At 51.9% G+C, this 25447-nt stretch overlaps 12 protein-coding genes across 12 annotated transcripts; 6 read left to right on the top strand and 6 right to left on the bottom strand.

Annotated features, from left to right (window-relative positions):
* Nucleotides 1–1410: 1410 nt before the first annotated feature.
* On the top strand, nt 1411–6403 carry C7974DRAFT_3865 (ankyrin repeat-containing domain protein). The gene is made up of 2 exons (XM_046141066.1): nt 1411–1865; nt 1913–6403. Exons 1-2 carry the CDS (start codon nt 1761–1763, stop codon nt 6221–6223), a joined length of 4416 nt encoding a protein of 1471 aa, XP_046002458.1. The 5' UTR covers nt 1411–1760; the 3' UTR covers nt 6224–6403.
* On the bottom strand, nt 6300–6847 carry C7974DRAFT_3884 (uncharacterized protein). Its single transcript, XM_046141278.1, has 2 exons — nt 6459–6847; nt 6300–6413 (listed from the first exon to the last, which is right to left on the bottom strand). Exons 1-2 carry the CDS (start codon nt 6689–6691, stop codon nt 6377–6379), a joined length of 270 nt encoding a protein of 89 aa, XP_046002457.1. The 5' UTR covers nt 6692–6847; the 3' UTR covers nt 6300–6376.
* Nucleotides 6848–6855: 8 nt separating this feature from the next.
* C7974DRAFT_382060 (high-affinity nicotinic acid transporter-like protein) lies at nt 6856–8933 on the bottom strand. Its single transcript, XM_046140643.1, has 4 exons — nt 8442–8933; nt 7673–8394; nt 7414–7625; nt 6856–7359 (listed from the first exon to the last, which is right to left on the bottom strand). Exons 1-4 carry the CDS (start codon nt 8625–8627, stop codon nt 7028–7030), a joined length of 1452 nt encoding a protein of 483 aa, XP_046002456.1. The 5' UTR covers nt 8628–8933; the 3' UTR covers nt 6856–7027.
* On the top strand, nt 8917–11262 carry C7974DRAFT_382059 (uncharacterized protein). The gene is made up of 4 exons (XM_046140642.1): nt 8917–9047; nt 9099–9120; nt 9179–9262; nt 9312–11262. The coding sequence occupies exons 1-4, from the start codon at nt 8995–8997 to the stop codon at nt 11211–11213; spliced, it is 2061 nt and encodes a 686-aa protein (XP_046002455.1). The 5' UTR covers nt 8917–8994; the 3' UTR covers nt 11214–11262.
* A 212-nt stretch (nt 11263–11474) lies between these two features.
* On the bottom strand, nt 11475–12778 carry C7974DRAFT_382057 (uncharacterized protein). The gene has a single exon (XM_046140641.1). The coding sequence runs from the start codon at nt 12467–12469 to the stop codon at nt 11537–11539; it is 933 nt and encodes a 310-aa protein (XP_046002454.1). The 5' UTR covers nt 12470–12778; the 3' UTR covers nt 11475–11536.
* A 114-nt stretch (nt 12779–12892) lies between these two features.
* On the top strand, nt 12893–14045 carry C7974DRAFT_382056 (thioredoxin-like protein). The gene is made up of 2 exons (XM_046140640.1): nt 12893–13635; nt 13704–14045. The coding sequence occupies exons 1-2, from the start codon at nt 13150–13152 to the stop codon at nt 13926–13928; spliced, it is 711 nt and encodes a 236-aa protein (XP_046002453.1). The 5' UTR covers nt 12893–13149; the 3' UTR covers nt 13929–14045.
* A 470-nt stretch (nt 14046–14515) lies between these two features.
* C7974DRAFT_300382 (uncharacterized protein) lies at nt 14516–14914 on the bottom strand (the record flags this gene model as incomplete). Its single annotated transcript, XM_046137793.1, has 1 exon — nt 14516–14914. The coding sequence occupies one exon, from the start codon at nt 14912–14914 to the stop codon at nt 14516–14518; it is 399 nt and encodes a 132-aa protein (XP_046002452.1).
* An 844-nt stretch (nt 14915–15758) lies between these two features.
* On the top strand, nt 15759–17132 carry C7974DRAFT_299925 (inositol-pentakisphosphate 2-kinase-domain-containing protein; the record flags this gene model as incomplete). Its single annotated transcript, XM_046137780.1, has 1 exon — nt 15759–17132. One exon carries the CDS (start codon nt 15759–15761, stop codon nt 17130–17132), a length of 1374 nt encoding a protein of 457 aa, XP_046002451.1.
* A 308-nt stretch (nt 17133–17440) lies between these two features.
* Nucleotides 17441–18298, top strand: C7974DRAFT_429732 (uncharacterized protein; the record flags this gene model as incomplete). The annotated part of the gene is made up of 1 exon (XM_046144655.1): nt 17441–18298. The coding sequence occupies one exon, from the start codon at nt 17441–17443 to the stop codon at nt 18296–18298; it is 858 nt and encodes a 285-aa protein (XP_046002450.1).
* A 289-nt stretch (nt 18299–18587) lies between these two features.
* Nucleotides 18588–20512, top strand: C7974DRAFT_3654 (uncharacterized protein). Its single transcript, XM_046139827.1, has 2 exons — nt 18588–19735; nt 19783–20512. Exons 1-2 carry the CDS (start codon nt 18707–18709, stop codon nt 20404–20406), a joined length of 1653 nt encoding a protein of 550 aa, XP_046002449.1. The 5' UTR covers nt 18588–18706; the 3' UTR covers nt 20407–20512.
* A 109-nt stretch (nt 20513–20621) lies between these two features.
* On the bottom strand, nt 20622–23376 carry C7974DRAFT_407419 (uncharacterized protein; the record flags this gene model as incomplete). The annotated part of the gene is made up of 3 exons (XM_046143239.1): nt 20622–20633; nt 20689–21135; nt 21181–23376. The coding sequence occupies 3 exons, from the start codon at nt 23374–23376 to the stop codon at nt 20622–20624; spliced, it is 2655 nt and encodes an 884-aa protein (XP_046002448.1).
* Nucleotides 23377–23887: 511 nt separating this feature from the next.
* Nucleotides 23888–24935, bottom strand: C7974DRAFT_299267 (Eisosome component PIL1-domain-containing protein; the record flags this gene model as incomplete). The annotated part of the gene is made up of 3 exons (XM_046137736.1): nt 23888–24388; nt 24440–24565; nt 24615–24935. The coding sequence occupies 3 exons, from the start codon at nt 24933–24935 to the stop codon at nt 23888–23890; spliced, it is 948 nt and encodes a 315-aa protein (XP_046002447.1).
* Nucleotides 24936–25447: the final 512 nt, after the last annotated feature.

Raw genomic sequence — 25447 nt, 5'->3', positions numbered from 1 at the left:
GGCTGAGCGAACGGGAAGCCTTGTTTTCAACGTCCTATGGTCGTATGTGGGAGTAGGTGTTTGTTAGTGATTCAAAGTATCTGCAGTGTGATCACAGAATATGTCTGCTTGGTTATCATTCGATGAGTTATTCCCTGTACGGTTTAACGCAGCTAGGCCCCGACGAGAACGCCATGCATATGCAGCCGGTTCAACAAGTATCAATAACACAGCCTGAACAAAGTCGGCTTGGCAACCGGCGCAGCGCGATGTCCCTCTTATAGAATAACAAGTAGCTACTATATAAGGTAACTAGAAGGCCTTTCTTTCTACTAGTAGGTAACGTTAAGAGTGTAATATATTTAAATAGGTAGTATATAAAGAGAATAAATACTTTGCTTTAGTTGCCCTTCCCTGCAGCTTAGGCAGGCCTGAGTCTGCAGTGAAAAGCTGTGATCGAGCAGGTAAGCCTATATTCAGGTGATCTATTAGATGGACCACTAATTCTATATACTACAGGACAGTACTCATGTTAAATACAAAGGAAAATTATGTGGATCACGTGACCTCGTCTAATCAAGCTCCTGCCACAGCTTGAGCAGCTCCATGTCGGTAAATCAGCCTCTGTAGGTCCGAGCCTCCCACACAGCTCCAGGTGCTCGATTTGTGGTTACATAATCGAGCCGCCCGATCGCGGTTAGATGCTCGATTCTGCGACAAAAGCTGAACCTGGCGGGGTACTTGGGGCTTAGCCCCCCAAGACCCCGGGTAGCGTGGCCTCGGCCTCTATGTATGGCCAACCAAACAGCCTTGACGCTCAGCTGCTCCGCCTAGATGTGAGATTACAGCCTCGATCCCGTTGTACACTCTTACGCTCTTTCTTCCACATTGTCTGCTGTTGACAAAAACATACCTCGCTCAAGTTCTCCCCACCTGTGATTTTTTCGAGCAGTTTCCATACAGATGCCCTTGTACTCGACGAGGATCGCACAACGTGTCCAACTTTTTATCAACCAAGTGAGCGCCATCGGTGCGCAATCGATCTCCATCTTAAAGCGGCAGGCGCTGAGATATAACGTCCTGTGACAGGATGCGGCTTTTAGAACTTGGCGATGATGGCGAATTTGTCCTGACCAAGGACTTGATCGGCGACGATGTGAAAGTTCCATCATATGCCATCCTTTCCCATACTTGGGAGGAAGATCAGGAGGTGACTTTCCACGACTTGACGAAGCGGGTAAACAAGGATAAGACTGGATACCGCAAGCTCCGGTTCTGCGCAGAGCAGGCTAGACTCGACGGGTTGCGCTATTGTTGGGTAGACACCTGTTGCATAAGAAAAGAAGATCCTGTCGAGCTTCAGGATGCGATCAACTCAATGTATCGTTGGTACCGAAATGCTATCAAGTGCTACGTTTACCTGACGGATGTGTTCACCCTTGCAGCAACATCGTCGTCATCGTGGGACGCAGCCTTCCGGAGAAGTAGGTGGTTTACTCGAGGATGGACTCTTCAAGAGCTACTTGCGCCTCGCAGCGTAGAATTTTTCTCTTGCGATGGTCAATATCTGGGTGAGAGGTCCGAACTAAGGCAATTGATTCACGAAATCACGGGCGTACCTATTCCTGCGCTTGCCGGGTTGTCGTTAGACACCTTTGAAGTTGGAGAGAGGCTGTCTTGGTCAAAGCAGCGCCGTACTACGCGCAGCGAGGACAAAGCATATTCACTTCTGGGTATATTCGGTATCTACATGCCTTTGCTGTACGGCGAGGGACAGGAGAATGCCTTCAAGCGGCTCCGGAAGGGCATTGAAGAGTCAATTCGAGATGAGAAGTTATCTCATCCCTCTACTTCGGTGCATCATGCTTTCACAGACCAAGAACTTGGTTGGTACTCTCTCCCAGCCACCTGGCAAACTACTGATCAAGTTCAGAGTGCTTACGGTCACTCTCTTTCCTCGAGCAAGAGCATAGGCACAACGATATATTTCACTGCTAGGGAAACCTGTGACTGGCTCTTCAATGATGCCCAGTACAAAGCATGGAGAGATAGTCCGAGAGGCCTCTTCTGGATCAAGGGCAACCCCGGTGCTGGAAAGTCTGTCCTGATGAAATATGCCTTCAAACGCATGCAGACCGCAGCGCCTAATGACCTAGTCATCGCGTTCTTTGTCCATGGCCAGGGAACGGAGCTGCAACATACGCCATTGGGCATTTTCCGGTCTCTATTAAACTCGCTGCTGTGCAGCTATCCAATGCACCTTGCTGAACTCACTACTATCTTCGAAGATCGTGAGAGAAGGTTTGGGGGTTACCTAGCTAACAGATGGGTCTGGAGCTGTCAGGAACTTCAAGATACGCTGACGAGAACTCTCACAAGCAGTACTGGCCACACGCCAGTCACAATATTCATAGACGCACTAGATGAGTGCGGCGAAGAGTCAGCCAGAAGCTTGCTGGCTTATTTCAGTGAACTCTCGCAAAAAATTGAGGAGCAGCAGACACATGTAAGGTTCTGTTTGTCTTCTCGTCATTATCCAGTCCTTGGTCTTGATACGGCTGCAGCAATCTCTGTGGAAGACAGGAATCGCAACGATATCCAATACTACGTTCGACAACGCCTGAAATCAATTCAATCAAAGTCGAAACGCCGACAAATTGAGGATGAGATTCTCATGAAAGCCCAAGGCGGATTTCAATGGGCATTTTTGGTCACCGAAACGATAATCAACAGAAATATCTCAGGGACCAAAGTCGAGCATCTCCAGAAAGAGCTAACGTCCTGCCCACTGACCCTCAGCGAATTGTATGCTACGATACTAGATGCTGGTTCTCACGATGAGAGACTCCAAACAGCCAAGCTATTTCGCTGGGTCTTGTTTTCTGAGCGGCCTCTGTCTGTACAGGAGCTTCGTGAGGCCCTCGCAACCGATCAACATACGAGCTACACTTCTATCGCTGGGCTTAGACTCCGCGAAAGCTGGTCTGATACTCTGACGGACTTCGAGCGACACGTGAAGCACGTTTCCAAGGGTCTTATTAAGTTTCATAGTCGCGAAGTTTGGGAACAATATGAGCAAGGTGGAGAGGATTCCGATCGCGAAGCGCAACTCATCCACCAATCTGTGGCGGAGTTCTTACTGGACAAATATCTGTTCGACGCTCAACAGAATCAGATAGGCGCAGGCCACGTCCTAATATCGACGTCGTGTTTCCAGTACCTGACCCTGCCCGAAGTGCTGGAAGGTTCCGGTCTACCAAGAGGCACCTTGTGTTCCAACTTCCCTCTCGTCCCATACGCAGTACGGTATCTGTTCGAACATATACACAAGGCGGATCAAGCAGGTATTATTCAGCCAGACCCACTTTCAACACTCGACCGGACACGTCTATCTGAGACGATACGAAGTCTCGTCACGCTATGGTCAATCTTCGATTCTAACAGCAACAACAACAACAACATCCCTATAGGCTGGCCGTTTGCAGGATCGTCAAAGACTCATGTTTGGGTTGCTCTGGGCTTGAAAAACACAATTGCTGCGTCCCTGACCAACGACCAAACCGCTCTGCATGCTGGAGATGCTGATGGGAACACACCCTTACATATCGCTGTATTGTCAGGGCATTATGATATAGCTGTACTTCTGCTCGATCACCTCTCGAGATATAGGAAGGGCCGCAAAAAGCATCGCGACAGTAAAGAGTCTGTCCCAAAACAAGCTCGCAAGAAACACCAGGGAAAGCGGGTCAACAAAGTCCGATTCCCGAAGCCGAAGTCATCTCCAAAAGTAGGCATTAACGTAGGAAATGCGGATGGTGAAACAGCCCTAGACCTTGCGCTGATCGCAAAAGCCGGTACGGTGATCTCCAAACTCATCGATGCAGGTGTTGACATCCGGGGCCGAGAACGGTCATTACTGATTCACGCAATCGATAGCAATGACACAACACTTATTGCAAGCCTAGTCGCAAGACGTGTCAGTCTCAAAGGAAGCGTATACTACGCAGTGAAGACAAAGTCATCAGAGCATGTTCTTCGTGCGCTACTCCAGAGTCGCGCCGATACCCTCCGGCCGAGAGAATACGAACGAGACATTGGTTATGATGTATCTTCCAACGACGATACTAATTGGGATGATGCGCTCCACCTTGCTTCAAGAAACGGCCAACAGGCTATGGTCAATCTACTGATCTCATATGGTGCCTCGGCATTGTACTGTAATCGGGCTTGGGAGTGCCCCCTTTTGATAGCAGTGCAACAAGGTTCTGAGGGAATTATCCGATCGTTGCTCGACTACGAACCTTCTGCGGTTAACCTAGCAGATATTCAGGGACGCACAGTACTCCGTGTAGCTGTCGAGAGTGGGCGATTCGACCTAGTGAAGCTGCTCATTGAAAGAGGCAAATTTCTACCTAGAAGTAGAATTCTGAGCGACTATCTCCTGAAGTTCGGCACCTTTTGGGTCCCAGCAAGCTTAGAATTGGCGGACCGTGATTACAGTATGATCACTGAACGCATTCTCATCGACGGTCAGCTCGACCTCGACGCGAGAGACGAACGATACCGTTCCATCTTGTGGCATGCTGCAGCAAATGGAAACGACACACTTGTTCAAATGTTGCTTACTGCAAAGGATATCAACGCCGATGCACATGATAACACATGGACGTCACCATTGCTTATAGCAGCTTGGAGAGGCCACACATCCGTGGTCAAGCTATTGTTGGCTACAGGTCTGATCGACATCAATTGGCGCAACAGTACCGGGGTCTCTACATTGTTGATTGCAGCCTGGTATGGCTACAGTGATATAGTCGAGCTCTTGCTAGCTGCAGATCACATAAACGTCAATGCAGGAGACGAGACCGGATGTTCGCCCTTGTTGATGGCAGTTTGGAACGGCAATATGTCTATTGTCGACATGCTTTTATCTAATGAACAGGTCAACGTCAACGCAAAAGACGAGCAGGGAGTGAGTCCCCTTCTAATGGCAGCTGGAAGAGAACACCTGGGTATATTTGAGCTGCTGCTGGCCACAGAGAATACCGAAATCAACGCAACAGACAGGGACGGGGTTTCACCATTGCATGTAGCGGCGTGCACTGGCCAAATCATCATGGCAGAGCTACTCCTTGCCGAGGATGACGTAGACCTCAATATACGCGACAAGCACAAACGCTCTCCTTTACACATGGCAGCGTGGAACGGCCACATCGACATCGTAGTGCTATTCATGGCTTCACAAGAAGTTGATTACGAAGCGACCGATACCAATGGATACACACCGGTGCACTTGGCTGCAATAGAAGGCCACGTATGTGTCGTTGAGATGCTGCTCGACGCACAGGAAGAGAGCGGTCCATGGGATTTCTCTCCACTCCTGTGGTTGGCAGTAAGCAGGAGGCAACTTACAGTAGTGGACATGTTACTTGTCACTGGCAGGGCATCGGCCTTGACTCGCAATGCGATGGGATACACATTGATATCACACGTGATGATGACAGGAGACATGGCAGTATTCCAGCTATTGATCAACCAAAATTACCAGCAGCAATGGAACGACAAGTCAGATCGATCAAAACTTCAGCTACTCTATATTGCCATGAGAGCAACACAGAGTAAGAACAGAGCATTGGCACAAGAGATGCTAGACGCTTATGAGGATGGGGATGAGATTGGCGTAAGATCCACGATGGACGTTGCCTGCACACCAATTTCACGTCCAATATGCCTTGGGTACGCAGAGACCGTACGGAGACTGCTGTTTTCTGGCAAGATCGACGTTGATGCCAGAGACATCCATGGACGAACACCACTGTGGTGGGCAGCAAGGAGCGGATACATGCGTGTGTATGAGCTCATACGCTCTTATACATCAAGGCGACTTGATTCCAGTGTCATGATCAGATCAGAAGATGAGACCAGTGAAGTGGACGTGCCAGAACCTGACGCCTTCGGCAACGCCAGTTACGATCCTCACATGGCGGTTCGTCACAGTAAGACCGATCAGCGGATCTCCTCACTTCATTGCGAATATAGGATCAAAGACGAAAATGGTGACAAACACAGTGAGGAACAGGAAGACGAAGACCAAGGTAGAGCTGAAGACGAAGGTGAAGGCATGTATGAGAACTCAAATGGATATGGAGACGTGGAAACAGATTTTGCTCTTCTCATGAAGCAACTGGAGACTTTGAGAAATCAATCTCAGGGGAATATTCCCTCCAGATATATTTCTGATTGATCTTGGGCTTCTGAAGTTGAGAATGGGGCAATTCGTCTGAATGTGCGTCGGATGCGTGTGTCAGATATGGCGATGGTGCTCTCTTGGTGGGCAGCTAGTTGACGGATAACAACAATCTTAGTGAAGTAAAGCTTCTGGGAATTGGTGTCCTCTTTAAATTTTGTCATCTGTTTCAATGATCTGTTGTGGGCTTAGTTGGTGAGGCTGTACGTGCACCGAAAACGGAAAGGCGTACAACAGCATCCTCGAAACGGCACCTCGACAGACGGCCTTCAATAGTTCCTCTCGGATCTTGGAGTGTTGCATCATGCGGATGTCGATGGAGTGTGTGGGGCGAGAGGCGTCGGGGACTAGTGTGGTTTGGGTTGCGGAGGGTGGCGCTGAGGCGGTGGATGGACCTTGAGGGTCTATGTGGCGTGACACGGTCATGGGGATGGAGGGGTTGCGGAATTTCATGCGTGGGAGCATTTCGCGCCAGAATTTCCTGGTTGTTGGACGAGTGGTTAGCCTTGATCTCTCTATGTTTGGCGTGTTATACCAAAATAGCCTTGACTCTCCATGTGCTAGGCGCAACCAGGCCCTCGCCGCTGTACACTATATTCATAGGAGCTTGAAGGTTCACTCAAAATGCATGACGATATGTTATCATTAGATGCAAAATTGATCGAGCGAATCATACAGAATGAGCGTAAGTCTTCTCGACAGGGTAATACATCCTAACAAAATTGTATTCAGAACCATGAACATAGTTAATTCTCAATTGTCCTGAGCACCGACCTACATTGATTGCAACATTCCCGGTGTTTAGAGGATATATTCGAAATCAAGAGCTCGATCGCCTTCTTTTCCATTATCTGTTGCTCCCTCTGCAATGATCTTTGCCTTACAGTTGTTCCTGTAGCGCAACAATACCCAGCAAGCGGCATAAAGGAATCCCGCAACAATGGTCAGCCCGGCCGAGATGGCATTTCCAGGCACGTACCGCGGTCCCTGGTTCGAAGGGTAGAGCTGACCAGACACAAGGTTTGATACGTTTGCGAGACTGTAAGCGAAAGGTTGACCAATGGCGCGCTTGCTATCTGGTGCGAGATTGGTAGTGATCCAGGTTACAGCCAGAGTAGAGATTGGATAAAGTCCTATGTGTCGAAGCCGTCAGTGGGGAATCGGCAGAAGGAAAGCGGTCCACTCACCAATAACAAGAACGAACATGCCAGCGTAGCCAACATTGGAATTCTTGGAGAACACACACATGAGATAGCCAGCAGCTACGGGCGCACAGCAGCACACGATAAAGACGCCTCGCTTCTTGAGTTTGTCAGAGTAGTACACTTGGATGCAGAGCGACGTTGCGCCCAGTATGTAAACCGGGATGGTCATGTAGTTCACTTTAAGGGACGCAAAACTGGAGTTGTTTAGTGAATGAAAGGAAACGTATGACACCCAGCTTACCCAAGTCCTTGAATGATGGTAGGCAAGAACACACCGAACCCGTTGATCGCAACCGAGCTGGTGAAAAATGCAGTGCCGAGCATCCACACAAACGGATCGGTAAGTGCAGGCTTGATCCACTTCTTTTCGAACTGCTCCTCGCCACGGATAATATAGTCGCGTTCTTTCTTCATGCGCATCGTCTCTTTCTCCTCCTCGGTCAGGAACCAAGCCTCTTCAACTTTGTTCGGAAGGAAGAACAGACCAGAGCCACAGATGACAATGGTGATGCCAAACTCGATGATGAAGAGCCATCTCCATGCTGCAAATCCATGCCGACTGCCCATTGTCTGGACCGCATATGCGAAAAGGCCGCCAAATGCGCCAGAAATGCATTGTGCAATGTTGGTAGTCATGATTCGTTTGCCGGCCAGTTCACGGGGATAGATTGTCGAGAAGAGAAAAGCAAATGCTTGGGCCAGACCGGCTTCAGCGGCGTTGAGTAACATGCGGCATGCAATCACCTGGCCGTAGGTCTGGACGAAGGCAGTGCCGAGAGTGCAAATAGACCAGAGAATAAAAGCTGTGCCAATGGCTTTCTTCGCGCCCCAACGGCGGGTAGCTAGCACCCACGGGACTTCAAAAAGGACTGTGCATACACTGGAAAGAGTTTGGATGTTGCCGAACTGGCCGGATTTAAGGCCAATGTCTTCGTCGAAGCCGAAGACGCGGGCATTGCCAAGCTGGGACAGTTAACAAAGGGACAGGTGGATAGTTGGGGACTGTTTACGTTGTTGCGATCCAAGGTTGACAGGACAAGGTAGATGACTGAGACAGGGACCACGTATATATCGAACTTCCTTCGCACGGCAGCTTCCCGAGCAGGGTCAATGTAGATCAAGCTTGTAGTGCCGACTTCGTGGTCTTCAGTGGGAGACTTGTCGTCGATGCTGATGTCATTGGTATTCTTCTCCATGGTTTTTCTTTCTCAGGTCCAAATATATTGTATTGTACTGATGCCTAAAAAAGGCTGAACACTTCGATGTCGAAACATTCAATTTTGAATCTCGCAGAGAGAATAAATATCCCATTGTGGCGTTTGGCGCTGAACCTTGGATCGCGAAGGAGACGTTGGAGTTCAGTCTACTGCTCGTTTCCCGTGATAAGATGTTGATAGTGAATAGCTATCAACCCCGCATCTGAGATCCAATTAGCAACCACGATTTCTTATCTCATAACATTTAGGTCGGGATATGCCGCCATCTGAACATCAGAAGTCCCCTAAATTCCTCGTGTATCGCCTCAACGCCGAAGATACTCACTGTAAGTCGCATCTGCTGACGATGATGATGACAGCTCAGCAGAGAGTTCGAGGCGGAGTGCATGCATGTCAAAGGTAAGATCGCAATCGAGCGTCTATCGCCATGGATATCTAACCGGTCTATAGATGCCGTCGGAGAAAGCAGAAGGTATAGACAACCATCCGCGTCGCCTATCGGGAGACTGATTGTGCCCTCGTCATGGTAGTGTGACCAGAGGTATCCACAATGTTCAAATTGCGAAAGTGCACATGCTCAGTGTCTCTCTTATCATTCTGGCAAACAAGCAAATGTGAGGTCTCCAAAAGCTTTCTTCCGTCGTCTTGCTGACCGATGCAAAGATACCGCGCGACTACGTAGCCAGCTTGGAGAGGCAAATAGCAGAATTGAGTAGTCAAAATCAGCAGTTGCGAAGTCAAAGACAACCGCAATCTTCAGTTCCAACTGAAACATCGCCCAGCTCAGTCTACAGCACTGGCATTTCGCATCCTGGACGTCAAACAGAGCCTGACAAGGATCCTCCTGTAATCAGAGATTTGGTCGCAAGCGTCAGGAACGCCGTCCCACGAACAGGGTCTCAATCGGACGTCCTAGGACAGACCAGTGGTATATCTTTCGCAAAAATGGTACTCGCCGCAATCCACGTAGGCAAAGGCTCGTCAGTATTGCTGCCTGAGCAACAAGCTTTTCAAGGAGTTGATTCTTCAACGACCTCTCCAGCGTCACTTCCCCCTCGCCACGTTGCCGATCATTTGATCGAAGTATACTTTCAGTACCGCACACCACATCTGCCCATCTTGACCCAATCGCAAGTCATCACGGCCATCGACGGCGCATACCAGTCACTTGCGAATGACACCGCTTTTGATTCGGAGGCCGAGAGTAACATTTTCGTGGCGTATATGGTTTTCGCCATCGCTCTTGTAGACATACCTCACTTCGGAGGCCGATCAAGTCAAAGCGATGGTTGTTTTCGTTCAGCTCTCGCTTGGGTTCAAAGCGTCCTCACATACTCCAAGAGCGACCTGGACACTCTAAGAATGGTACTCCTGCTTGTGCAATTCGTTGCTATGTCGCCTTCGCAAGGAAGCCTCTGGCATCTGACAGGTTTTGCTCTTCGTCTTTGCATCGACCTAGGCCTTCACTGGGAGACAGAGTCACAATGTGTCAATACGGACCCAGGGCTGCTGGATGATCGACGGCGGCTATGGCATGTCACTTATCATTTTGATCGACTCATGAGCATAACACTCAGTCGACCCTTTGGAATACATGACGAGGATGTTCGTGTGCCATTGCCAAATCCATGGCTGCGATCTTGTCCGAGCATCTCACCGCAACGTGAAGACTTCACTGCTCATACTCAACGAGCTCACAACCATATCTTCACGTTGGCGAAACTCGAATCAGAAGCCAGACACGTGCAAAACAGCCAAGCATGGACTTTCAGACTCTCATCTCCCCGTCCAAGCTGGGACATGTGGCTACAGGATATGCAGCCACGCATGCAGGAATGGTATGCGACAATACCAGATCCAGGCAAAGCTCATACACAGTCGATATTTGCATCTCAATCTTACTGGAATGTCATCTACTACAACGCCATACTAGCTTTGTACCGCCCACATTCCAATACGCCATATCAGTCCAGCGATGCTTTGATGATTTCATTCGAAGCTGCTAGCAAGATCATAGCCGGTCTCAAAGCCCTACAGCGGGAAGGAAGAGTCGAGATGCTGTGGAAGTCAGTGCACCACCTATTCATGGCTGGTCTCGTCATTATCTACGGCCTATGGATATCGAAAGAAGTTCGCGATCGAACTCCAGTTACTCAAAGTATATTGACACTGCAGACATGTGCATCAACCTTGTCAGCCATGTCCGAAACGTTCAAGGGCGCAGCAGGTTGTCGCGATGCTTTCGAAACACTATCGACGGCTACCACTGATTTTTTGGTCACTATTGATGACAAGGAAGTTTCAAGTAACCATATGGAATTCGGGAGTCAGATAAAGGATCTGATGAATCAATTGAGGGCGTCTCGCGTGGAAGCGAGGCCGCATGCGGCTCCGCCTGATATCGAAACGACAGCTAACATCGGCTTATTGGATAGCTTCGACCTCAGTGAGCTACTGAATACAGCCGCGCAATGGCCAGATTTGGGGGAGCTGGACTTCTTTGCTGGGTACCAGGGCGATCAGGTGGACATAGCAGCGTCTTCCAGTGCGACCTTTGTCACATAATTCAATCAGTTGGTCTTTAGAGAGATTTCTATCAGACTTTCGATGTACACAATTTCAAGTGTCTATATTACTATCGTAAGCCTGGGTGACATCAATTCTTCAATTGGATAATGAATTGTTTGACTATGTGTACCAGACTTGCCACCTTTGACATACCTTTATGAGCTAACCAAAATGAGTCCAAACGACATGAAACAAACACATAAGACTATGCGCTTGATGTCTTGAAGATAGTTGGTTTTACTGAAATTGATTTACATTGGCCATGAGATTTTACCAAGAGTGCATATTCTCGACTACAGTACTACGTGTCCATGGCCAGTTCAGGAATTCGGTGCGGCAACAACTTGTGCTGCCCTCGCTGGTCCATCATCGATGATGGCTTCGTAAGCCAAAGGCTGCTCGATAAACCGCGCATCAGTCAATCCCTGTTGCCATCTATCAAAAGTCGTCCTCGGAATCGTAGCCGACGTCCACATTCCATTCCTCCGAAATGAATTCACCACGTCTACTGCCGCCTCTACCGGTATCTTAGGAAACAATTCTGCCAGCTCTTCTTTGATCTCATTCCCATCCCTCTCCATGATCCATTTGATCCCCATGTTTAATCCCACGCAGAACCGCCTCTGCATATCCAGAATCTGCGGCGTGATTGTCTTCGTCTCGCGATAGTAAACGCTCCAGGGCACCTCCCCTTGCGTGACCATTTCCATCGCAATCGCAACATCGGGATTGCTGGCGGTGATGGTCCGCGCGGACAAGTAATCCGTGACCAAGTAGTCTCCCATTCCGCCCTGGAACAAGGTCGCAAGCATTGCACCATCAAGATCTTGCACAAAATCTACGTTCCGCGGATCGACGCCGTTCTCGCGCAAGAGCATCTTGAACCACAGGCCCACGCTTGCGCCGCCGATGCTCTTCATGAGAACTGTCTTGCCGACGACGTGTTTTGTGATATCGAATCTTTCGGCGCAGTTTGTGCGCCGGAGGAGCGCGAGGGGACAGCGGTTGGCGATCTGCGCGAAAACAGTGTATTCGTCTTTTACGCGACCCCGGTACATGGATGGAACCCAGATGCCGCCAAGGGCCATGTGTGCTGAGCCGTCGGCGAGGGCGTCGAGCACGCCGTCCCAGGGAGTAGGAATGGTGGTGACGACATCTAGGTTTTGAGAAGCGAAGAAGCCATGTCGTTGTGCGATATATTGAGGGAGGTAATTGATGTTGTAGCCGGTAGCGGTGAGGTTGAAAGTCTGCATTGCAATGATTGATTTTTCTTATTTAGCAGATGGATGAGTTGATGTTGATCGCAAAACAGCTCAAGATTGCGCTTGAAGAATTTGATCATGTCCGTAGCCTCAAGAAGATGATGGACTAAATAGTTCTTCAGTGGAAGCAGAAACACCAAGCACAGCCCTAAGCACGAGTCGCACTACCCCAGTGATCATTGGTGACCTTCTCGTAGGTACTCGACAGGTCTAGTGTCGCAAGATTCCGCATCAGCTGGTCATCTCATCGTTCGTATCGTTGCAGCTCTGTTGACATGCTATCGAGGATGTCGTCGGTGAATGCCGATGAGTCGCGGAGATAAATGCTGCATCGGAAAATCGCGACTGGCTTGTACCGATTCAGGGCGGCGGGAATAGTGTAGCCGTACGTCGGGAAATCCCGATCACTGATCACAGCACACGTAGCTCTACCTTCTCACAGTCTCACAATGCTAGTACGATCAAGACGTTTGCGGTGTCGACCGACTGGGATGGATTTCAGTGTGATTTTGGCTTGGCATCAAGTTGGCTGTCTGTTCTTTCCACATAAAGGTAGGAGAAGGGTGTCTGACATTGACTTGGAGAATCAGATATATACAGCATATCTTGGATGTCAAGACCAGGACGTCGATTCCTATTGTTGCTATCCTTGACTGCCAACCTGAACAACCATGACCCCGCAAATAAAGCTATACACAGCGCATCACTGTCCGTTCGCACACAGAGTTCAGATTGCGCTGCGCGAACTCGGTCTCACATTTGATACCGTTTTAGTCGACATTACCACACCACGCACGCCAGAGTACCTCGCCATCAACAGCACTGGCATGGTCCCAGCTCTCCTGTACGATGGCCGCATTCTTACAGAATCCGGTCTGATCTGCCAGTTCCTTGTCGACCAGTATCCCGAGTCTCGGCTTGTGAAAACGAGCAGCGAAGAAGGCGGTGCGTTACAGAGATACATGATCAGTTGCTTCGTGGAAGTGTTCAGCAAGACACATGCAATTTTCGATGCGGTGGTCTACTCGCTCGGTTCACAAGAGGAGAAGGCGTCCATCGCAGAGCAGTACATCGAAGCAGTTGCAAAGAACGTAGAGCCATTTTTGCAAGATTCAGCACCGTTCTTCGGCGGAGCATCGGAAGTGACACTGGCAGAGGTAAGCCCATCCACATACAAGACTTGCTGTGCAACTCCTCTGTATTGAGGTCTGACTCTGTGAAATAGGTCCTCGCTGGCCCATTCGTACTTCGAGTTCTCAAATATCCGAGTCACGCAGAATTGGTGCCGAATTGTGTTTTGACACGTTTGCAAGAACGAGCTCCTCTATTCTGGTCTTGGGCACATGCTATTGAGGCCAAGAGCTCAGTAACAGCAATCTGGGATGAAGCTCTTGTAGTCGAGCGCACGTTGGAACGCATCAAGAGGTCAAAGATGGCAAGTAAAAAGTAAGCGGTGACAGGCATGAATGGAGGGCGAGTCGGGCAGGAGGACTTGTTTTCAACGTCCTATGGTCGTATGTGAAGGAGTAGCGTACCACTGTGGTTTGTATTGCAGTTACAGTATTGATTTCTTGATCAGTGTCTCAGTCATGCGGCACGTGGTGTGGGTTGTGATGGTCTATTGCTGACCAGGTGGGCACCGCACGACAGCCATGCAATGAGCGAAAATACAGACTTCTTGTGGGTTGGAATGCCCTGGTGGGGTTCCTAGCGCATGTAGAGTGCGTGCTTGTCGCATTCAATATGGTGGTTACTAAACGACTACGGTCACACGTAGATACTGAGACGCGCAACGCGCAGTTCGGCACCGGAGTTTGAGGATTCGGCACTGCGGGAATCTTGCGGTCGTGGAAAGAATCACCGTGCACGGTAGATGGAGGAACGTGCCGTCTGCTGATGCACAGAATGAGACGTTTCTGTACTACGGGTTCCCAGGCACCAAGATCAGAGCTCCAGTCTGACCACTTCGTTTGGGATCTCAGATGGGGCTCCTGACAGCTTGCGCATCCGACTGTGCGCTTGCTCAAGTCGTGTGCCTCACCATTCAAGGTCCAAGGTCTCGGCCCAAGTCCCCTTCTTCTCGACCTTGACGGCCTCCTGCACATTACCCTTGCCCATGTCCCCTCCGTAGAAGTGAGCAAACGCTCCGTGGCCTACTTCGTCCCACTGTATCCACGCCTTGCTGTCCGCGTTGACGTTGCCATCTCCATCCGTCCCCGCTTCGAGCACGCTGTACTTGATCTTCAGCAGCCACAACTCCGTGAAATCGCCGAAGAATCGGTCTGCTGTGCCAGGCACTTGTTCGGACGTGGACAGGTGGATGAAGCCGTCTTTGCGGTCGAGGTCCGAGAGCGGCAGGCGGTCGGGGAGGGGTGATGGTGGGGCGGAGGGGAGGATCTTGTAGAGGTAAGTCGGGAGGGGCGATGGTGCTGGCATTGTGGCGGGCTGTTGATGGCAACAGCTGACTTCCAGATTGGTGGCGTCTGCGAGCTTTGGGGCTGTCACAAGGAAATGATGTGTGCTGAGGACAAGAGTCGCGTCCGCCAAAGATTGGAGGATCAACGCGTTGATTGGCTGCTAGCTTCACTTGATTACCCACCGCTACCGGACGAGTGAACCGTGGAACTCACGACGGCGCCACGAAAATCAGCTCGGATACGGCACAGGTGACAAGATGAACGAACAACTCTCTTCGTCTGACTTCTACGGATTCCAGACCCGGCAGCGCAGACGCACACGTTGCAGAGATCGTAACTTTACGTTTGGATGACAGACGTCATTGCTTCGACCGGGTCAGCACACAATATTGGACACGAACAGCAAGAGTTACTTAGGACCAAGCTTCTACCCAAGGTACCGGGCGCTGGAAGAGAAAAACTGTCCGACTCTCCAATCGCGCATTGCGCGATCCAGCATTGCACTATACGACTCCCTTGCTACCTCTCGAATAATTCTGCGACCCCCGACCGCCCTTTCAGCCACAGTCTGAGGACTGAGGCGTCCGGAGCCATCGTCTCCAAATATGCCACTTTCATCGCCGACCCTCGACAAGTTTCGCGCACTCCTATGGCCACGGAACACCGAGCAGTCGGCTAGCAATCCGACCATCGATGAGCACGGGTCGCCAGCGTCCGGGCTGAAGTCTAAGCCACATCATTCAGATGTCGAAGTCTCGAGACACAGCAACGCTCAGCTCACGTATTCGACTGGAGCCCCTGAACCCTTTCAGAGTCTTCCAGATGCATCTGCAACTGCGTCCTCGCCGAAGCCAATATCCCGGATGTCGGATCTAGACGTTCTCCACACCCGCCTGTCGAATGCTCACCTCCTTGCCCATCATCAATTTGAACTGCATCCCACTGGAGGTGTCTCTTACAGACCTCACCCAACTAAATCCACCCGCCACGGACGCCAGCCATCGCATTCGCTTTTACCCCACATCCAATCATCACCTGACGCGAAGGGGCCAGGTTTAGTGGAGCTCACAAAAAAAGAGATAGACAGCTTCCAGTCGCTTGATGTACCAAGCGCACTTTGTTGCATACAAAGGGAAGAATCAGGCCTGAGTCCATTCTTTGTCCAATTCAAGAGTCTGAATGAGGGCGCGGCGAATGCAGTGTTTAGTATACAAGCAGACCACGGTGTCGGCAAGACAAGTGGCTTCTTGTTTGTTGCGGTCAGAAACTCGGGAAACACGGCAACTACGATACCGTCTCACATGATCCTCGACAAGGTGCTTCGAGTAAGTAAAGGCCTTCCGAAAAGTCTAAAATCCGAGGTGATTGTCGATGGTTTCATGGCAGATGTGCGGCCGTTATTCGTCGCACCTAAGACGTCGACGGCCACAAGTCGGACTCTAGAGGAGATAGATTTGGATAAGCATCTCATGGCACACCTGCCTGTAGTGCTGTTTAGCGAAGGAATGTCCGCGCTCAAAAAGCTAGTCCCGGCTATACACCCGCTGAACAACACAGCGCAGTTCGGCATTCTACTCCCCAATATGTCTACAGCCCCGGGCCAGAATATCACCTTCGAGATCAAACCGAAATGGCTGGCACAGTCGCCAACTGCACCACCGAACGCGATCCGCTGCCGGACATGCGCTCTCCAGTTCTCACGAGGGAAAGGCACACCAGACGACTACATCTGCCCATTGCGATTGAGTAACGAGGGTGTACTTGGAAACAGTGACGTCGCTCATATAAGACGTTGGGCTGTGAACGCATTATCGCTGCAACTCAAGAACGATGCAGACACGCAATTACCACGGGAGGTAAAGCTCGAAACGCTCGTTGACCGCGTAGTTGCATACTTCATCAATGGTGATGGTCGAACACTACTACTGCATCTCAAGAAGCTTCAGGCGACGTTGGACTCAGAAGGCATACTGCAGCGCTACGCACACTCTCGCGACGACGTCAACTTCGTATACGATATTCGCCTCGCTATGACTTTACGGGACTGCTCGTTGTTTGTGGTTGTGCCTCTCTCTGGTGGCGAAATCACCTCTAAGCTCGCTGATCTCGACTTCAAGTCTGCTGAGAAGATTGATGATTGGAGAGAAAAAGAGGCGACTCTAGTCGATGAAGGTTGGTATGTTAAGAGCCCTGAAGCACACGATGTATGCTTGTTGGCGACAGGGAAGTCGTCATAGTCAGCTGACATCAGCGGGATTCTGACCGGAGAACACCATTTCACGAGGTCCAAACAATTTGGAATATCTGAATGTTTTGGATCTCCCACACTTCCTCGAATCCTGAGGACGACTTTGTTTTGCGGAAAACTGGCGCCTGTCGAATCGGATTAGATGGATGCGGAGAGCATCGCCACACTTGGCAGATCGTTCACCCCACATCACAAGCGTTCCAAGCTCATGCATACGTCACCACCGAGGCCCAAATAATAACGCGCGACGCCGCAATCAGCTCGCGACACGCCCCCAGCTCCCCCATACTCAACAACATGTCTACCAAGACTGCACCTTTCGAAGGGACGACACATAGACCACGGGCGCAGCAACGAACGGCACTCCCAGAACCTGAAGACGCTCCAATCCCTACATATGAGGAAGCAAGCGGCCATGCACCGCCTTCGGGACCTCCGCCAACCGTAACGTCAACCGCAACGTCAGCCGCACCTCCACCTGCGCCAACACCGACTGCACCATCACGTCTCGAGGTTGCACCGCCACCAACCGACGATGAGCTCCCTGGCTACGATACCATAGACCCGAAGAACACCGAGTTCCTGCTCTACAGCACTTTCATACACACACCCAACGGTCCGGCGTATCAACTCTCGTCGCCTATGGACTCTTTCAACTCTCCCTTAAGAATACGACGACTCCGCGCCGCCGAAATACCGCTCGCACACGAACTACCCATACCTTACGATCGCTCACAAACCCTCTACGAAGTTGCAGACCCACCATTCCGCGAGAATGAGTACTACATGGCCGGCAAAAAACCTCACTGCTACAGTGGCACGCTGCAGATTGCATTTGGGTGGAAAACATGGCACATCAGAGAAGTCGGTGGGCCGCAGTCCGCGGCCAAAGAAATTTTGACGTGTAAAAAGGTCAATAATGGCGGTGGCTTGTTCGGGAAAGGCAAATCGAAGAATGGGGCAGTGGAGAGAGACGGGCTTACGGAGCCTTTTGAGTGGAGAGATGCAGGCGGCAGGCTATTGGCGACTGAGGGGCTGCAGTTGCTCCCCGGAGGTGTCGTGCCGACTGTGCGGCTGAGCGAGCATCTGGACAGTATGTGGAGGGAGTTAATGATCAGCGCTTGGGTTGCCAGGCTATGGGCGACTTTCAGGTGATGTGAGATACCAATTCCAGGAGTTTTAGAGCGTGTAATATACTTGTAGTTCCCGCATTTGGAGTGCATAGGGTTGGATATGGAATTAATTCTGTTGCTTAGCGTTGGCAACAAATTGAATCCGTCGACAAGCGACATCCTTCCACAAGTCGACTTTCCAATCCAATCCATGTTGATGGAGCGTCGGTTCAGCGGACTGCGCTGTTCATCGACGTCATGAGGCTGTACCGAGGTTCCCCGCAAAATACACTTCAGTCACGAATAACGTGCGCGATGCAGCTGCATTTCTTAAACGAAATCGTGCATGGACAGTAAGAGATCGGGTGCCTGAAACCAGTCCGTCGGGTCAATTAATCTATGCTCGGGTGTTGTGGATCTTGGACTTGCAAGACGTCAACTTGATCGCAATATGGCCGCCAAATCGCCATTCCCAGATGTTGAAATTCCCAACGTGGATCTCTGGGGTCTCATATTCGACCGCAAAGACCGCGAGTTTGCAGACGACAAAGTGCTCTACCGCGCCGTCGACTCAGACCGCAAGTACACCTTCGCAGATGTCAAAGCACACGCAACCGCGTTCGGCGAGGGCCTCTGCAACCTCTGGGACTGGCAGCGCAACGATGTCCTGGCCCTCTACACTCCAAACGATGTCGACGTGCCCCCCATCATCTACGGAGCCTTCTTCGCCGGTGGCATTGTCACGCCCGCCAACCCGGGCTACTCAGCGGACGAGCTGGCGTACCAGCTCGAGAATGCAGGCGCAAAAGCACTCGTCACGACCAAGGCCTTCTTGAAGACCGCATTGCAAGCCGCGACCAAGGTCGGCATACCAGCCGACCGCGTGATCCTCCTAGGCGCTGAAAAGGACGAAACCCACCGCGTCAAGCACTGGACCAACATCCGCAAGACGTCCGGCGCGCTGCGGTTCCGCCGCAAGAAAGCGAAGCCCGAGGACCTGGCTTTCCTGGCATACTCCAGCGGCACCACGGGGCTACCCAAAGGCGTGATGCTCACGCACCGCAACATCGTCGCAGACCTACTCCAAATCAAAGGCTCCGTCGGGGGGTGGTATTCGGCCACCGCCGACAAGTTCCTCGGCGTCTTACCGTTCTTTCATATCTACGGGCTGACGGGGCTGGTGCACCAGATGCTGCACCGCGGGATCGAGCTGGTGGTCATGCCGGCGTTCGACATGGAGACTTTCTTGCGGGCGATCCAAGAGCACCGCATCACGTTCATCTATGTGGCGCCGCCGGTCATCGTCCGGCTCGCGAGGGACAAGATGGTGGATAAGTATGATTTGTCGTCTGTGAAGATGATTACGAGTGGCGCGGCGCCGCTCACAAAGGAGCTTGTTGATGCGGTGTATAAACGCCTCAAGATCAAGATCAATCAGGCGTATGGCCTGAGCGAAACGAGCCCGATGACACACACTCAGGTACTCCTTTCCCTTACTCTCTCCGCAGAAACCCACTAACTCCCTAGCCCTGGGACGAATGGTACACCTCAGTCGGCAGCGTCGGCAAACTCTTCGCCAACATGAGCGCCAAATACGTCTCAAGCAGCGGCACCGAACTGGGGCCCGGCGAAGAAGGCGAACTGTGGCTCTCGGGCCCCAATATCTTCGCCGGGTACTGGAAGAACGCGGCCGCGACCGCGGACGCGCTCACGCCCGATGGCTACTTCAAGACCGGCGATGTCGGGTTTCAGGACCAGCAGCACAACTTCTACATCACCGACCGCGTCAAGGAACTCATCAAGTACAAGGGCTTCCAGGTCGCGCCTGCGGAGCTCGAGGGGAAATTGATGGACAACGAGGGCGTGGAGGATGTGGCTGTTATCGGAGTGCAGGATGATCACATGCACACGGAAGTGCCGCGGGCGTATGTTGTTGCGGCGGGTGGGAAGGGGGAGCCGGGGGAGAACGAGGCAAAGGCGATTGTGGATTGGATTGGGGGCAAGGTTGCGAATCATAAGAGGCTGAGAGGAGGGATTGTTTTTATTGCCGAGGTGCCGAAGAGTACGAGTGGGAAGATTCTGAGGAGGCTGCTGAAGGAGAGGGCGAAGGATGATGTGCCGCTAGGGATTAAGAGCCAGGCCAAGCTATAGGGAAACAGCGTCTGTCTATTAGCGTGTCATTGCTCCACAGTACCATTCGCGATAGCAGATTAGGAAGGTATTTATTGAGAGCGTGCTGTTGGCTGGTGCTCTACAACTGTGTTTATAGCAATTCTCCCACCACTCGGGTTGGTCGCTATTTCCAACCCGCCGATGCCGCTTCAAGTCATTACAAGCTACATTTTGGCACAATGTTCTAAACATGTCTACTGAACAACCTAGAAGCAAAATATTAGTTTCCGTTGCAGAACATGTATTCTGGGCTAAACGTACCTTCTCTCGTAGCTTGCTTATCCACTGGATAATGCTCTCGCCCTGGTCTGCCCGGTCCTCGACCAGTAATGTCTGTGCCCAGAGCTTCAAGCTCGGCTCACCATCTTCCTTAATGATATACAATGAAGGTTGGACAATGCTTCCAACACCCTTGCTCTTGTGATCACCCGACTTCTCGACGACTGCTCGCACACGTTCGGAGAAGTCATTATCGATGGCTGGCAGGGACGCTTTGCCCTGCTTCAGCTGGGTGCGGTCCTCAACACCGAAGACATCGCCAAGTAGGGCTGGGACAGTGTCGCGGCCGATCCACAGGAACTGGTTGACACCGTCATCAAGCAGATACAAGCCGTACGGGACAATAGACTGTGACGAGAGGTTCATCAGAGGAGGCATTGTGATCTGGCCAGTGGTGGGGTCAGGAATACCAGCGTCATCAGGCATGTCCTACAGTTGTTAGTTGATGCTTGTACTATCATGTTGGAAACTTACGTGAAGACTGTAGAAAGCCGGGTAGATGTACTGAACAAGTAGGCGCAGGGGCAATGTCGACAGGAGGTCGAGCGCAGCCGAGCGGAGATCGGAGGGAATTTGTGCACTCTTGCGGAGACCAACGTTCTTGATCAGACCCAGGAACAGAATTGGCAGAGCACGCAAATTTTGCGGCAGCTGAAGGCCACCACCTCCCATGCTACCACCGGCCAACTCTTTTCTGTATGTCTGCAGAATCTCAATGATCTTGCCCTGCAGAGCATCGCGAGCCGCATCCAGTCCACTTGACAGAGCACGCTCCGCAGCCTTGTGGGTGAAGTAAGTAGTGATGGCCTGAGCGTCGGCTGAGGCGTACACATTCGCGAGGTTTTCTGTTGTGGGCACTGCGAGTGTGAGAACCCTGATACGGCGCTGACCACTCGATGTCGTGTGAAGAACGGCAGCCTGGAGACAAGCAAAAGGCTTGCTGATCGTCTCGTCGATCGCAACCTCAATCACAACAGCCTGATCCCTTGGGTATGCGGGGAAAGCGCAAAGGTCCGAAGAACGGTTGAAGAAGTTTCCGTAGAAGGCAGACATCCTCAATCCGGTCGTGGCGCGTACTCGAAGAACAGCCTCCAGACCAATCTCAGCAGATAAGTAATCAGAAAATTCCTTGGCAATCTTTACGACGTCTTCTTGCCTGGCAGCATTCCATCCAGGGTAAAAGTATGTTTGACCTGCTGTGAATCGGGGCAGGTTGCTGAGTGTCGCGACGTCCTGGTATTGGGACGAAAACAAGAACATATCGACCGAGACCTGGTTCTTAGAGCATTCTACGGCAAACGACTTATACCAGTTGTTAGCTGGTTGCAACAAACTGCCTTCCTTCCCTGTGCCCAACAAGGACTTGTCTTCTCTCGGAGTCAGCGCAGCGTGTCCAACGTTAGGAAGCGAGGCGCCAACAACGGTGATCTTTCCACCAAGAGGAGAGATCAGCTTGTGCGCAGATCGAAGAGCAGAGCCAAGCGCGAAGCCGGGGACGTGTGTGTTTTGGAACATGGCGGGAAGGCGGTCGAGGAAGTTCTCGATGTTGTTGCGGCACTGGCTCAGGCTGACGAGCAGATCTGTAGGCATGGGAAGATACGGCTCGTCTAAATCAGAAACAACAAGCTGGTGAGCGTCGTTGCTCTCACTGCCATCCGGTGGGATAGAGAAGAAATGCAGACTAGAGTCGACAGCCATGAAACCGATACGCGTCCTGCCGTCTGCATTCGGTATCCTCTCCAATGCCTCCTTGATGACACGCGAGATAACAGCAAGGAGACCGCTGTTCACCGATGCTTGTGTGCAGTCCAGAAGGATGTAGTAGCACAGCGGCTGTGGAGGTCGGACCATGTATTCCTGCGGCGCGACGAATTCGGTAACGGCGTAGTTGAGCTCAGGGCGCTGCCACCTGTCAACGCTCTTTTGTTGTGCTGCATCCCAGTCGAAGGCCTGGGGAACGTCGTTGGTCAGGTTGCACATGTTGCACCTCCACCTGTGTCCGTGATCGAGGAACGAAACGAAGGGGTTGATGTATGCTCGGCATCGTCGGCAGCGACTGATGACCTGGTCGTGGACGACCGGCACAGGGTCCTCCGAATCGTGCAAGCTGGCGTACGGGCTGATGACCAGCGCAAACGGCAGCTTACTCTTCTTCAGCAGCGAGTTATTGGTCGGGATGGTGTTCAGAGTACAGCGCAGGTACTTGCTCGACTCGTTTGCGAATTCGGAGGGCGTTGCGGCGGCGTTGGCGGGGAGGTTGATGGGCGGCGGGGGGTTGTACAGCTCGGAGACGTGGAAGGGCTGGGCGATCAGGTCCGAGGGGAACAATTGGTTCTGCGAAGCGGCAGTAGCTTGCTGCTGCTGTTGCGGTGCTGCCTGTCCCTGCTGCGGGCCCAGGTTCATTTGTCCAAACTGCTGGCCCAGCGCGTTGGGGTCCTGGGCTGGGGGCTGGCCATATGCGGGCTGGGCGCCGTAGCCCTGTGCTGGCTGACCGTATCCTTGTGCTGGAGCGCCGTAGCCCTGAGCTGGGGCGCCATAGCCAGGCGCAGCAGCACCATAGCTGGGGACAGCTGGCTGAGGGGGAGGCGCACCGCCAGCGTTCAGTCCAGCGTTGGCTCCGAACTCGTACGCAGCGCCCGCATATCTGCCCTTCTTCTTGCGATCCGCCATAGTGATTGTAGCGGAGCCTCGAGAGCGGTGGGGTGAAGAGCGAAGCTGGGTCGTGGAGGTATGCCGTGTTGTGATCGAGGCTGCGCAGATACAGAAGTGACGGTGAGCTCTATCTGTCTTCTTGGGTCGCCGCACATTCCGCGCTAGCATGTCCCCGCCAAACCCACGCGCACAGGCATTCGACGTCTTTAAGTACACTACCTAGACCACAAATGAACACCTTTCGCTTTGCTGCTGCTTCACGGCTTGCATCAGGCAGCAGCTATTTCGCCATATCTGCCACTTTCCTATCTGCCCCTCCCGCTCGCCCTGTACACTTTCATTGAGCTGCTCCCGCATGAAGACACTAAGCACAGCCTGAGAATAGTAGAATAGAGGTGAGGTATCTTCATGAACGAACTACATATAGACATTAATCGACCAAATGGTCACTACGAGACGCGGCATTCCGACTACTACACAGGCAACGCTTTCTGAATAGGCAACGAGATAGTTGACTCACCGCCTCAGATTATGCAACGTGTTGGAGCTGCGTTTGCTGAGGCTGAGTGCCCTGCTCGGTAGCCTGCTGCTGTTCCAGCTTCTCTGCTGCTGATACAGGATAGGGAGGCTGGTTCCCAACCTCGGCGCCTGTTACGTTCGACTCAGCATAACCGCCATCCTCACTGGTCCCGATCGTGTCCTGGTATTGAGCGCTGTTCTGCACAGGGGCATTACCAGTGGCACCCAATGGCGCCCCAGGCATTGCTCCTACGCCTAGATTGCCAGCGTTGGAATGGATTGGCTCAACATGCAACTCGTAGTTACGAAGATCGTCTTCTGCATCGTTCAGAACCTGTCTCGCGTCCTCGCCACTTGCGAAGGGAGGGTGTGAATCTCCAGGAACGATCGGCGTGTCGTCCACAAGGTTGACAAGTCGACGGGCATGCTTAGCCAAGATCGTCTGCTTCTCAGCACGCGCGATCGTTGCTGCGAAATACTGATCGTATGCTTCCTTGAACTTTTGACGTGTCTGTCCGATGTCAGCACGTTCCTTCTTAAGGGGGATGTTTAGTGGACGCACAATGTTGGTCAGCTGCGCCTCTGCGACCAAGCTCTGGGCTTCTGCGCGGACAAGCTCCTGTTCAAGCTGAACGATCTTGGTACTTTGAGGCTCCTTGTACTTGAGCTTGGCAATTTCGTCCGAGATCTAAGTTTGTATTAATGAGGAGCGCACTCAAGGGTGACCGAGATCTGACCTTAGCCTTATGGTCTCGGCTGGGCTGCACTGAGCTCTCGGTATTACGGATCTGCTTCAGGACTCCTCGATAATCCTCCAGCGCTTGGGCATAGGCATCCTCCTGTTCTGCAATCTCCGCCATGAGAACGCCGAGTTTGTCTGAGACCTCTGAGATGGATTCATCCTCTGTCGCTTCACCCCATTCTGAGAGCTGTCTTGCAACACTGACTTGTTCACGAGCAGCGGCCTCATGGGCGCCTATCACGTGGTTCTCGGTCTTGATGATCTTGTACAACTTCTTGGAGAGCTCTGGCTGCTGAGTGCCGCGCAGAGATGCCATGGTAAAGCGGTGCTTTGACGGCTGCTTCTCGGAGACGCTAGAGGTGCCCTTCTTGGAACGGACGGAAAGCGATCGATTCCTGTGCAGGGACATGGTTAGCGGATGGGTTCGGTGTGTATCGTGAAGACAACTGCCGAACGCGTCAAACAATCCTGGATCTGCCGAATGAAGGGGTAAATGAATTCTCGGGCGCAATGGCAGATCACCACTATACACTTAGGGGGGCCGCGACTTACATCTTGGAGATCTTCTGAGTTTATCTTTGTGTGTATATGTTATTCTGTTCATTGTGACTGTTAGCCATAATGCTGGATGCGGAGTCTGCGTTGCATGCGCTCACGCAGGGATGTGGGAGGCTGGACTGTGGACTGGACTGCGAGCTACCTTTCTCAGAAACGAGGCGGGGCAGTTGGAGCCTTGAAGCTTTGATCTTCGTGGTGCTGGGGTCGGAGTATGAGTCTGATCGAGGTTTCAAGGCGGGGGACTGGGGTTAGTCGCCAGGAAGTCGCGCA

This window comes from Boeremia exigua (genome assembly GCF_020726555.1).
Source record: "Boeremia exigua strain MPI-SDFR-AT-0100 chromosome Unknown C7974scaffold_1, whole genome shotgun sequence".
Classification (NCBI taxonomy): Eukaryota; Fungi; Ascomycota; class Dothideomycetes; order Pleosporales; family Didymellaceae; genus Boeremia; species Boeremia exigua.
This window is presented reverse-complemented; position numbering and strand designations above follow the sequence as displayed.

Bases quoted from the DNA above. Each gene is read 5' to 3' on its own strand.
- C7974DRAFT_3865 (XM_046141066.1), top strand. From the start codon at position 1,761: ATGCCTTCAAGCGGCTCCGGAAGGGCATTGAAGAGTCAATTCGAGATG. The intron at 1,866-1,912 runs GTTGGTACTCTC...GATCAAGTTCAG, and splicing joins TTTCACAGACCAAGAACTTG to AGTGCTTACGGTCACTCTCT.
- C7974DRAFT_3884 (XM_046141278.1), bottom strand. From the start codon at position 6,691: ATGCTCCCACGCATGAAATTCCGCAACCCCTCCATCCCCATGACCGTG. The intron at 6,414-6,458 runs GTACGCCTTTCC...TCACCAACTAAG, and splicing joins GCCGTTTCGAGGATGCTGTT to CCCACAACAGATCATTGAAA.
- C7974DRAFT_382060 (XM_046140643.1), bottom strand. From the start codon at position 8,627: ATGGAGAAGAATACCAATGACATCAGCATCGACGACAAGTCTCCCACT. The intron at 7,626-7,672 runs GTAAGCTGGGTG...AAACAACTCCAG, and splicing joins ACCATCATTCAAGGACTTGG to TTTTGCGTCCCTTAAAGTGA. The intron at 7,360-7,413 runs GTGAGTGGACCG...TTCGACACATAG, and splicing joins CATGTTCGTTCTTGTTATTG to GACTTTATCCAATCTCTACT.
- C7974DRAFT_382059 (XM_046140642.1), top strand. From the start codon at position 8,995: ATGATGATGACAGCTCAGCAGAGAGTTCGAGGCGGAGTGCATGCATGT. The intron at 9,048-9,098 runs GTAAGATCGCAA...ACCGGTCTATAG, and splicing joins GGAGTGCATGCATGTCAAAG to ATGCCGTCGGAGAAAGCAGA. The intron at 9,263-9,311 runs GTGAGGTCTCCA...ACCGATGCAAAG, and splicing joins ATTCTGGCAAACAAGCAAAT to ATACCGCGCGACTACGTAGC.
- C7974DRAFT_382057 (XM_046140641.1), bottom strand. From the start codon at position 12,469: ATGCAGACTTTCAACCTCACCGCTACCGGCTACAACATCAATTACCTC.
- C7974DRAFT_382056 (XM_046140640.1), top strand. From the start codon at position 13,150: ATGACCCCGCAAATAAAGCTATACACAGCGCATCACTGTCCGTTCGCA. The intron at 13,636-13,703 runs GTAAGCCCATCC...TCTGTGAAATAG, and splicing joins CGGAAGTGACACTGGCAGAG to GTCCTCGCTGGCCCATTCGT.
- C7974DRAFT_3654 (XM_046139827.1), top strand. From the start codon at position 18,707: ATGGCCGCCAAATCGCCATTCCCAGATGTTGAAATTCCCAACGTGGAT. The intron at 19,736-19,782 runs GTACTCCTTTCC...CTAACTCCCTAG, and splicing joins GCCCGATGACACACACTCAG to CCCTGGGACGAATGGTACAC.